We start from the raw sequence: 12,039 nt of genomic DNA, 5'->3' as shown, positions 1-12,039 counted from the left end.
CTAGCAGACATTTGAAAGATTGAGGGCACAAGGAGAAGGGGACAACAGAGGACAAGATGGTTGGACAGTGTTCTCAAAGCTACGAACATGAGTTTGACCAAACTGCAGGAGGCAGTGGAAGACAGGAGTGCCTAGCGTGCTCTGGTCCATGGGGTATACGAAGAGTCAGACATGACTAAATGACAACAAAGACCCATGGAGTTGGCGCACCTGAGCCCTACTGAGGTTAATGGTTACAACCAAGTTCGGTTTGTTAATTCCAGTGGGTCTACTCTTGAGTAGGACTTGATTGGATGCAGCCCTTTCACGCTGCAGGTCAGGATACAGTGGTTGCATCTTCGGCACACAGTGAAATCTGTACAATAAAGATTTGGGATGCATCTCTGCGGGGAGATAGTTCCACAATTCAGGGGCTGCCAAAGAAAATTCTTTCCCAGGACACCATTCTCCGCACATCTGAGAGTGATGGAGCTACCAAAATATTCCCCTCTGCACATCTTAATGCCAGAGAAGGTCACTATGGATGGAGATGGCCTTCCAGATATTGGGAGCCTAACACACTAATTAACGTTGTTGTTGTTGTCGACCTAACACACTAAGTAATGTTGTTGTTGTTTATTAAATTTGTAGACTGCCCTATACCTGCAAATCTCAGGGCGGTTCACAACATAAATTATGATATAAAAAAACCACCCATCTCTGACTAAGAGCAAAAAAACCTCAATCTCTTTTGAGAAACAAGGCTGATTCTAAACTTATCCATGTGAATGGACGGATTCCCAGCACCTCCCACAGATTTACAAAGTAGTGAAGCGTATCTTCTCAGAGTTTTAAATCCGTAAGATGTGAGATCTCTAGACATCTCAGTTGTACACAGTTCATGTCTACAGTGTACAGAAGGAAAGAGGAAGCACCTTCAAATTAACTACTTGCCTCCTGGATATTGATGAGACGATAGACGAATTCTTTAAATAAATAAGTACAAAGAAACTGAAAATAGCAGACAAAAAAAAAAAGGAAACAATGAGTTTGATTTAGCCTTTGTCAGACTTAGAGATCATCCTAATGATTCCAGTGGGTTCTCTCTGACTAGGACTGCATCCAACCCAATGATGTTATCTTTGGGCTCTTGAGACGGCATTTATGCCACACAGCTCTCCCACAGATCATTTCTTCAGTCTCATGTCTCACGTGGCTTTCTGGAGCAACTACCGTTTCTGTTATGAGTTGGCTTACCACAACGATTTTGTGTGGTGATTTAATTCCTCCAAATGCACCTTCATGTGGCGAGAGAGATCCGGCATTTTACTACGAGAGCGAAACTCATGCCCTCATGCCACAAGTACCAGATCTTGCCACATGAGGGCACAGCAAAAGCCACACAAAAGTGGAAAATTCATCCCATTAAAAAATATCAAAAGGCGCTGGAGGTAAAAGGGACTCAAGCTGTGAATCTGGATTCCTCACCATGGTTTTGTTGGTGAATGTCAATAGCCCAACCCCTGTGTGTGTGCATGTGTGTTTTCTCTTTTTCGTTAATATTTTTAATTTAATTTTAAAGAATATAAAGAGCTAACAAAGTCAATTAAGAAACCATATAAAGAGATTATAAAGAGATTTTCATTAACTACTGTTTTAACTGCTATAGCAAGGGTGTCTCTGGAGCTTAAATTGAGGCTCATACAACAAAAAATAATATTTAGAATATAGGTAAAGGTAAAGGTACCCCTGCCCGTACGGGCCAGTCTTGACAGACTCTAGGGTTGTGCGCTCATCTCACTCTAGAGGCCAGGAGCCGGCGCCGTCCGCAGACACTTCCGGGTCACATGGCCAGTGTGAGATAGCTGCTCTGGCGAGCCTGCACCAGCGCAGCACTCGGAACACCCTTTACCTTACTGCTATAAAGCGGTACCTATTTATCTACTTGCACTTTGATGTGCTTTCGAACTGCTAGGTGGGCAGGAGCTGGGACCGAAAGACGGCAGCTCACCCCGCCGCAGGGATTCGAACCGCCGACCATACGATCGGCAAGTCCTAGGCACTGTGGTTTTACCCACAGCGCCACCCGTGTCTGATTTAGAATATACTGGACCCCATTACATTTGTTTTTTAAAAAGGGCTAGCTAAGCTATCTAACAGGACACGGGTGGTGCTGTGGGTTAAACCCGTTGCTCTGTCCCTGCTTCTGCCAACCTAGCAGTTCGAAAGCCTGTCAAAGTGCAAGTAGATAAATAGGTACCGCTCCGGCGGGAAGGTAAACGGTGTTTCCGTGCACTGCTCTGGTTCACCAGAAGCGGCTTAGTCATGCGAGCCACATGACCCGGAAGCTGTACGCCGGCTCCCTCGGCCAATAAAGTGAGATGAGCGCCGCAACCCCAGAGTCAGCCACGACTGGACCTAACGGTCAGGGGTCCCTTTACTCTTTAAGGTACAGTGGTACCTCGGGTTACATACGCTTCAGGTTAATACACTTCAGGTTACAGACTCCACTAACCCAGAAATATTACCTCGAGTTAAGAACTTTGCTTCAGGATGAGAACAGAAATCGTGTTCCGGCAGCACAGCAGCAGGAGGAGGCCCCATTAGCTAAAGTGGTGATTCAGGTTAAGAACAGTTTCAGGTTAAGAATGGACCTCCAGAATGAATTAAGTACTTAACCTGAGGTACCACTGTATCTAACAGTTGGAGATGCAGTGGGATAATGCTCCTCTAAAACATGTGTTTTTCCATTGTGCTATATTGAAAGGTTTTTGGCAGAAGGTAACTGAAACCATCAACAGAACGGTGCGGAACCACCTTACGTTTACAGAGCAATATATCCTCTTGAATTATATACCCAGCACATGGAACCTTACAAAAGGACAAGACGAGTAGACTCTCCATGCCCTTATCACAGCAAAAAGACTGATACTGATGAATTGGAAAAATAAAAACGCAGCTCCCTTCTACGACTGTATTGAAGACTTATACAAACTTGCAACATATGAACTTGCATATAAACACAGACTTTCCATGGACAAAGTCAATGATATTTGGAATCCATTCGTACAAATACTGTAATAGGTTAAGATCTGGTGAAGTACAATAACAATCTTGTAACACACCCACACACACCTTTGCTTTTCATTAACTATCCCAGCAAAAGGGTGTACTGTACCTGGAGAAGCTCCATATCATCTGGATTTTCTGATCCAGGTACGTTTTCCTTCAGGATGGCTGACATGACCCTCACGTTCATCTTTACCATATCCAGCTCGCTGTACAGCTTTCCAATCTGCTCAGGACCATAACGGAGCAAAACACAAGGGAAAAATTATTTTGCATGTCGTGGTTTGGGCTCTGCCAGCTTTGCAGCAGAGATATATTTATTGCAGGGCTGGCTTACCAAGCCAGATGCATGGGAAATAAATAATAAAATTATTACTATTATTATTATATCTGGTTGTAAGTTTCTTAGGGGCCTTTGGTTACCCCTATTAGAAAATTCAATGCTGAACTAAGGCTGCAATCCTAAATGAATGTACCAGAGATTAAGTGCCACCCAGATTCTCTGTGAGAATGCATAAACATTGCATAACCTCCAACATTTCCCTGGTGAAAATAGGAACTTCCTATTCCATAATAATAGTAATTATTTTACTATTTATACCCCACCCATCTGACTGGGTTGCTCCAGCCACTCTGGGCAGCTTCCAACATATATAAAAACATATGGAGGTACCTCGGGTTACATACGCTTCAGGTTACATACGCTTCAGGTTACAGACTCTGCTAACCCAGAAATAGTGCTTCAGGTTAAGAACTTTGCTTCAGGATGAGAACAGAAATCGTGCTCCGGCGGCGCGACGGCAGCAGCAGCAGGACCCATTATCTAAAGTGGTGCTTCAGGTTAAGAACGGACCTCCGGAAGGAATTAAGTACTTAAAAAGCTTCCCTATACAGGGCTGCCTTCAGATTTCTTCTCAAGGTCATATAGTTACTTATCTCCTTGACTCAGGGGTCGCATAACTCCACGCCCTCCAACATTTCTCTGATGAAAATAGGGACATCCTAAAGAAAAGCGGGACATTCCAGGTTCAAATTAGAAACCGGGACGGCTTCTGTAAATCTGGGACTGCCTCTGGAAAATAGGGACACTTGGAGGGTCTGGCGTTGCACCCTAGGGCTACAATCCTAGCCCTGCTTACTTGGGAGTAAGCCCTACTGAATTCACTAGGACTGATTTCAACAGGCCTAGAAATATGCTGTCAAGTCAACATGCTCCTTTCCCAGATCAGAGGCCACTGTGACACTGGCTGGGAGTGTGGCAGAAAATGCCAGACCACCAGCGATGGCCAGAACTAGCCTCCATAAGGCCCCCAGAATGGAGTATTTACAGGGAAGGCAACAAATTCACCGGATCAAAACCCGGGTGATTTCTTGGGGAGGAACCTGACCCAGGCTCCTGCGATGTGCTAGCCTGGAGCTGGTACAGCACACACAAAAAGTTAAAAATAATAACAGCTACCGCCAGCATCTGCCCTGGCAGAGAGCAGTGTTGGATTGGTTGGAGACAGCAATACAGAGGGGGAGTAATTAAATAATCATGCACACAAGCATGCGCATAAATGAATTTAACAGTCCCAGGGCTTTTGCTGGCATCTAGTGAGAGCTATACAGTGGTACCTCAGGATACGAATGGGAGCCGTTCCGGAGCCCCGTTCGCATTCTGAAGCGAACGCAACCCACGACTGCGTGTCTGCGCATGTCGCAATTTGCCGCTTCCGCGCATGCGCGTGATGTCATTTTGACTGTTACTTCCGGATTTTGCTGCTCACGCATGCACAGACAGTCAAAATGAGGTACTATTATGAGGTACTATTTCTGGGTTAGCGGAGTCTGTAACCTGAAGCGTATGTAACCTGAGGTACCACTGTATATGCAACTTTTGCAGAGTGCTGACACTGCAGAAAGAACGCATGGCAACCAAACATCAACACAAAGCAGTGCCACTTTGTCAAAAGCTCAGCTGTAAGTGATTTATTTTCTTATTAATAATTATTATTTATTAGATTCATATACCACCCTTCATCACAAGGTAAAAACACAAGTAAATATTTAAAGCAAAAGCAACAAAACAATAACCCCCAACTCACTAGTTGCAACTTTCAAAGCCTTGAGACTGTAACTTTAAAGTAGGGATAGGGAACCCATATTGTTGGATTCCAACTCCCATCTGCCCCAGCCAGCATGAGCAATGGTCAGGGGTGATTTGAGTTGGAGTCCAACTTGATCTTCCTGCACCTACTTAGACTCTGAGAGCATCTCTGGAGTTACTTCTCTGCCAGCAGTGGTCTGATAAGGTGCTAGGGACCGAAGGGCCTTTTTGGGGGTGGCACCCTCTTATTTTTTTTTAATTTAAAAAAAATATTTATTTATACAACAAGAAAAAACAAGAAAACACACACACACAAAAAAAAACCCCACAAGTATCAAATTACACACAAATTACAAAAATAACCATAGACGCATAATTTTCTTGACAAACAATAAAACATCTATTGGTCTTAACACTAAAGACCCAACTTCCCGTCTATTCCATATTTCAAGTTCAAATTACTTATTGCCAATACACATTTTTTTCATAATTAAACTTATTCTCAATAAATCTAATTTCTTCTCTCTACCTAGCAACTATTACTGAAGTTCCTCGAATGCTGCAACAGAATTTAAACTACTATATTTATTTTTCAGATATTCTTTGAAAACCTCCCATTTAGAAACAAATTGGTGGCACCCTCTTATAAGGGACACGGGTGGCGCTGTGGTCTAAACCACTGAGCCTCTTGGCCTTGCCAATTGGAAGGTTGGCAGTTCAAATCCCCATGTCAGGGTGAGCTCCCGTTGCTCTGTCCCAGCTCCTGTCAACCTAGCAGTTCGAAAGCACACCAGTGCAAGTAGATAAATATGTACCACTCTGGCGGGAAGGTAAATGGCGTTTCCGTGCACTGCTCTGGTTTCGGTGTTCGGTTGCGCCAGAAGCAGCTTAGTCATGCTGGCCACATGACCCGGAAAAACTGACTGCGGACAAACGCTGGCTCCCTCAGTACTGTTTTTCTTGCTGCCGCTAATATGTTTATGTAGTTTTTTTAATTGTTCTGCTGACTGCCATCACATTTTCGGTGGGTTATTGTTCTAAGCTATTCAGAGAAACACTGTTGTTGGACAACATGGAGCTACTGTAAGTAAATAAAAGATTTAGAAGCTCCACTGTCAAGCCAGCGGGTTATGACAATGAACTCTTTGAGTTGCAAAATATTAAAAAGAATAGTGGCGCTTTACCTGTTCGGGAATCAGTGTTATGACTGTAGATGGGGGGAGGGATCCTAAAATGCCCCTCCTGGGACTACCATATGATGCTTTTGTGGAGACCAGAGGCAAAGGCTGCGGATACACAATGCAATAAGATATTAGGGTGTTGTTGTTTGGGGAACCATAAACCCGTTATATTGTTTCATACCCTCCGATGAAAATAGGGACGCCCTATTTAACAACAGCAACAATTCTTATTATTACTACTCCTATTTTATTATTTATGCCCCACCCATCTGGCTGGGCTGCTGCCTGAGCGGCTTCCAACATATATATAAACATAATGAAACATTAAACATTTTTTTAAAAAAAACTTCCCTATACTGCTGCCTTGGCTTAGGGGCTCACATAACTCCATACTCTACAATACTTAAAATGAGAAATTAGTACTACACTTGTCAAATAAATATTATTCTGCATTCTATTCTGTGCCTAAGTTAATCAGGTGAAAGTGTGAGGTTATTTCCCAGTCACCATGAAGCCTGGAAAAGAATAAGAATAAGAATAAGAATATATTTATATCCCGCCCTCCCCAGCCAAGACCGGGCTCAGGGTGGCTAACAACCAATAATAAAAACAAGTTGATTGAAATACAACTTAAAAAACAAGATTGAGCTACAACATTAAAACATTAAAATGCAGTCTCATTTTAAAGTAAAAGGCTCCTTACTTTCTTTTTTAAAGCCCATAATGTGCTTTATAACCAATTTTACACTCCTCCCTCCTTACTATTCCACCTTCCAAATATGCCTTGTGCTTTGCCTGCACGTGTCGAGATTTGTTTTTATTTTGGCGGAAATTTACAAAGCCCGGAAGGCAATCCGGATGCCTACATTTGCATTAACCCACAGAGATGAAACTGGGATTCTGGATCTCGTGGGCAGTTTTAAGCACCTCAACCTCGACATTTCCTGTTTCAAAAAAACAACAACAAAAAAACAATTCCTCCCACTCTCGGATTTTTAAATGCTCCAAGGCAGAAACATATGACTGGTTTCCTAAGCATGGAAATCACTCTGTCAAATGTGCATTATTGTTTTTTAATTAACCGGCACAACTCTGCCACACATGCAGATTTTGCAAGGATAATATCCTGTTTCCAATCGGGGAAGTGCCGCAAGAGCATTCCTACCTTCTTGGTCCCATTGTTGGTTCCCAAGGATGGAAATTCGACTCCTTTCTTAAGCAGCTCCAGGTACACCTCCTTGACATCGCTGACATCCACACCTCCTTGAAATCCTCGGGCCCAAGTCTTTTTTAAAAGGAAAGAGAAAAGCTGCTGAAACAGAATTAAGGTTTCCACACATACACACATACCCCCACAACTGCCAATACAGTGGTAAAGGTAAAGGTAAAGGGACCCCTGACCATTAGGTCCAGTCGTGACCGATTCTGGGGTTGCGGTGCTCATCTCACTTTACTGGCCAAGGGAGCCGGCGTACAGCTTCCGGGTCATGTGGCCAGCATGACTAAGCCACTTCTGGCTAACCAGAGCAGCGCATGGAAACACCGTTTACCTTCCCGCCAGAGCGGTACCTATTTATCTACTTGCACTTTGATGTGCTTTCAAACTGCTAAGTCGGCAGGAGCTGGGACCGAGCAACAGGAGCTCACCCCGTCGCGGGGATTCGAACCGCCAACCTTCGGATCGACAAGTCCGAGGCTCTGTGGTTTAACACACAGCGCCATCCACGTCCCTAAGTACTTAATTCATTCTGGAGGTCCGTTATTAACCTGAAACTGTTCTTAATCCGAAGCACCACTTTAGCTAATGGGGCCTCCTGCTGCCACCACACCACCAGAGCACAATTTCTGTTCTCACCCTAAAGCAAAGTTCTTAACCCGAGGTAATATTTCTGGGTTAGCGGAGTCTGTAACCTGAAGCGTATGTAACCTGAAGCATATGTAACCCGAGGTACCACTGTACAGTCATACCTTGGATCCCCAACGCCTTGGTACTTGGACGTTTTGGCTCCCAAACGCTGCAAACCCAGAAATGAGTGTTCCAGTTTGCAAATGTTCTTTGGAACCCAAATGTCTGACGTGGGTTCCACAACTTCCAATTGGCTGCAGATCCTTCCTGCAGCCAATCAGAAGCCGCGCTTAGGTTTGCAAACCTTTTGGAAGTCGATTGGACTTCCAGAACGGATTCCGTTCAACTTCCAAGGTACGACTGTATTTACAAAAAGCATATTTTGGTCCAACGATACATTCGCCAAGGTCTGTCACAGATCCAGTGAAACAGATATGATTGGCCAAAGGTTTGACACAGTTTCTCTTTCACAGAATGGGGATAAGACAAAAACAATTGCAATGGGTTTTCCCTCCCCCTTTAAAAAAGTTTTATAGTTGCATTATTGCATACAGCTGTGAAGCAATTTGGGAGGCAATTCTGTACAAAATGGAAATTGAAACCGGGGTGGATGAAAATAAATTATTTTTTAAAAATCAGATTTTTAAAATTTAAATCAGGGTTTTTTTTAATTAAAATTGGATTTTTAAAATAAAATGCTTTTGGAGGAAAAATCTTTCGAAAGGTAGTTTTCTAATTAAGTTACATTATAGTCCAAAGGCTATATTTCATCAGGAAATAAGGATTTGTTTTAAGTTTTTCATGTGTGCTAAAACTCAGTCTAAGATGTGTTTTTTTTATTTAAAAAAATGAACCACATCAGTTAACAAACATGGATGCATATGCTATAATTTTATTGTTTTAGTTAAATAAATTGTTTAAAATGTTATTAAGGATATGTTTATTTTTCTCCTTCCAATAAAGTACAGCAGAAAGGTTGTAAACTATAAACAGTTAACTTATTAAACCTCACCATAATTTCATAATTATCTATCTATGTACAGTGGTACCTTGGGTTACATATGCTTCAGGTTACATACGCTTCAGGTTACAGACTCCACTAACCCAGAAATATTACCTCGGGTTAAGAACTTTGCTTCAGGATGAGAACAGAAATCGTGTGGCGGCAGCACAGCAGCTTCAGGAGGCCCCATTAGCTAAAGTGGTGCTTCAGGTTAAGAACAGTTTCAGGTTAAGAGCGGACCTCTGGAATGAATTAAGTACGTAACCAGAGGTACCACTGTATTTCTAATAGTATAACCAAATCAGTAATTTTGGATAGAACTGTAAAAACTACTCTGAAAATTTATTATTCCAAAAATGAAACCTTCATCTGGTCGTAAATATTAAGATTATACCAGCAAGAATGAGTCTTTCTGTCAAAAAAAGAGATTTAAATCGAGTCTTGCTGACTAGTGATTTAAATTGATTTGATTTAAATCAAATCCACCCTGTTTGAAACCCGATGAAATAAATAGTTTCAAAGTTGGCATAGCAATGGGAGGAATACACAGTGAGAGACGCATCACACAGCAACCCTATAAAAAAGAAAATGCTGTCATTTCTTTCAGCTCTCCCCCCCCCCCCCATATCACAACCTGGTCCCATCCATTCACAGGTGCTGTCTAAACTCATCCCATTCTCAGTGTTTTTCAAAAGGCGACACAACGCATTAAAGCGCAACTCTGCTACTCTGCAACTCTCCTATCTCTTCCTCATTCCTCATTTGCCTGTCTAGTTTGACAGGATCTCAGGCGGGTATGACTTAGAGTAGGTGGATGGCATGCAAAGAAACCGTAGAAGCTAGTGGAGGGTTGAAACTAAAGAGTGTGTGTCTCTCAGGTCTTGTTTGAACAAAGCGGGTTCACCTTCATGGGGAGCACGTGTTGCGGTGGGGGCAACCATGACATCCCCTGTTGCTGGGCAGGTTTAGTATGAATGGACACGAATTTGATAGGGCACCTCCAATTGTTGCTGGAGAGATGCTGCAAAATTGTTTGGTTGGTGGGGTTGCTATTTATTCCCTGTGTGCAGCGTTTAGCTTCCTCTTTTCGCTGCGCACATCGGATTACCCGCCCACCCTCCATATATTTAGGGTTTGTTCGTGCTGACCTTGCTATGCCTGTCCTGGGGTCGTCTGCTTTGGAGCAAGGGCCTGGTAGGAATTTTTATTATTTGGCTGATTGGCTAGTGCCATTTGATTTTTTGCCTACAGTGGTACCTCGGGTTAAGTACTTAATTCGTTCCGGAGGTCCGTACTTAACCTGAAACTGTTCTTAATCTGAAGCACCACTTTAGCTAATGGGGCCTCCTGCTGCTGCCGCGCCGCCGGAGCACGATTTCTCTTCTCATCCTGAAGCAAAGTTCTTAACCTGAAGCACTATTTCTGGGTTAGCGGAGTCTGTAACCTGAAGCGTATGTAACCTGAAGCATATGTAACCCGAGGTACCACTGTACTGCATAGCAAATTGTCACAACTTGTAAGCTGTGCCTTGATTTCCGAACAATTCGGAAGTCAAACAGACTTCCAGAATGGATTAAGTTTGGCGCTTTTTGAGTTTTTGTTTTTGAGGCTTTTTTGGTTAATCTGTTTTTGTGACTGTGTGGAACCCAGTTCGACGACTGACTGATTGATTGTGTGACTGCGGAAATGAATAAAAGCGACCTCCCCCCATTCAATCAATGACTATCATCAGTGCGGGTCAGAAAAAATAATAATTTTAATTCTAATTTCCATCATCCACAATACTGTCTTATTTATTTTATAGTACATTGATTATTGCTTTAATTTTATGCATTAACGATCTCGTTAGATAGTAAAATTCATGTTGGATTGCTTCTTTTAGGGGTTCCTTTTAAAAGTCTGGAATGGATTAATTTGTTTTCCATTATTTTCTATGGGAAAGCGCGCCTTGGTTTTGGAACAGACTTCCGGAACAGATTAAGTTTGAGAACCATGGTATCACTGAATTGAATTTGTAGTTAGTGTTTTAAGTTTTCAAAATTGAATAAAACTAATTATAAAAAAGGAAAAGGAAAAATCCCTGGGAAAAGGAAAAATTCCTGGGAGATAAGTCAGGCTGGCTGCCCCGCTACACAATGCAAACAGGTTTGAAGCTGATCAAGTCAATGGCAGAAACGAGTTCACCGGTTTGTGATTTCAAGCTAACTGGTGGTGTAAACAAACTCTCGCTTTCCCACCCACACAAAGCAAAGACACTCAACTTTTTGTTGGTTGACTGGCAGGATGGCAATTCTTTTGTTTGCTTTTTTAATAGAGACACTGAGAACAGAGCTAACACTATGCAAAAGCCCTCCTTTTTCTCAATAGCAGCAGCCAAGGAACTTGACAGGACAACAAAGGAATGGCTTAAAAGCAAGGCCGATAGCCAGCTATCTTCTTGCCCAACTTACTCTTACGCTCCCTATAGCTTTGCTGCTTTCCAACCATGGCTTAAGATAAAAAGGAAGGCGAACTAGTAGAGACTTCGCTTCACAGTACAGCTCTCATGAACCATTTACTACCCTGGCAACACTGGAAAAATGGGAAAGATAGAAAAGAAGCACTTACCATGATAAAGGTCAGGATTTTCTCCTGCATATCAACAGGGAGGTTGAATCTTGGATTCAGCAGCTTCACGAGTCTGTCTTTGCAGAAATCCCTTCTCACAACCAGAGCCTGGAAGCTCGGGCCACAGTTCTGCATGCACATGTCAAGGAGCTGCAAAGAGAAAGAGAGAAAGATTCTTCCCATCATGACCATTACTGCAATGCGCTCTATGTGAGGCTATCTTTGAAGGTGACTCGGAAACTACAACTAATCCAGAAAGCGGCAG

The 12,039-nt window shown here is 42.8% G+C and overlaps 1 protein-coding gene across 1 annotated transcript in view; it reads right to left on the bottom strand.

Moving 5' to 3' along the window:
* Positions 1–12,039, bottom strand: part of TOM1L1 (target of myb1 like 1 membrane trafficking protein) — a 57,533-nt gene that overhangs the window by 14,966 nt on the left and 30,528 nt on the right. Inside the window, exons 4-7 of the mRNA XM_083727543.1 lie at positions 11,775–11,924; positions 7,484–7,603; positions 6,322–6,423; positions 3,158–3,274 (exon numbers count right to left, since the gene is read on the bottom strand). Of these exons, the coding sequence (XP_083583669.1) occupies positions 3,158–3,274; positions 6,322–6,423; positions 7,484–7,603; positions 11,775–11,924 (489 nt within the window). The remainder of the gene's footprint in view (positions 1–3,157; positions 3,275–6,321; positions 6,424–7,483; positions 7,604–11,774; positions 11,925–12,039) is intronic.

Source organism: Podarcis gaigeae (genome assembly GCF_964106915.1).
Source record: "Podarcis gaigeae genome assembly, chromosome: 2".
NCBI lineage: Eukaryota > Metazoa > Chordata > Lepidosauria > Squamata > Lacertidae > Podarcis > Podarcis gaigeae.
Note: the sequence above shows the minus strand (reverse complement) of the source record. Positions and strands in the feature narration are given on the sequence as shown.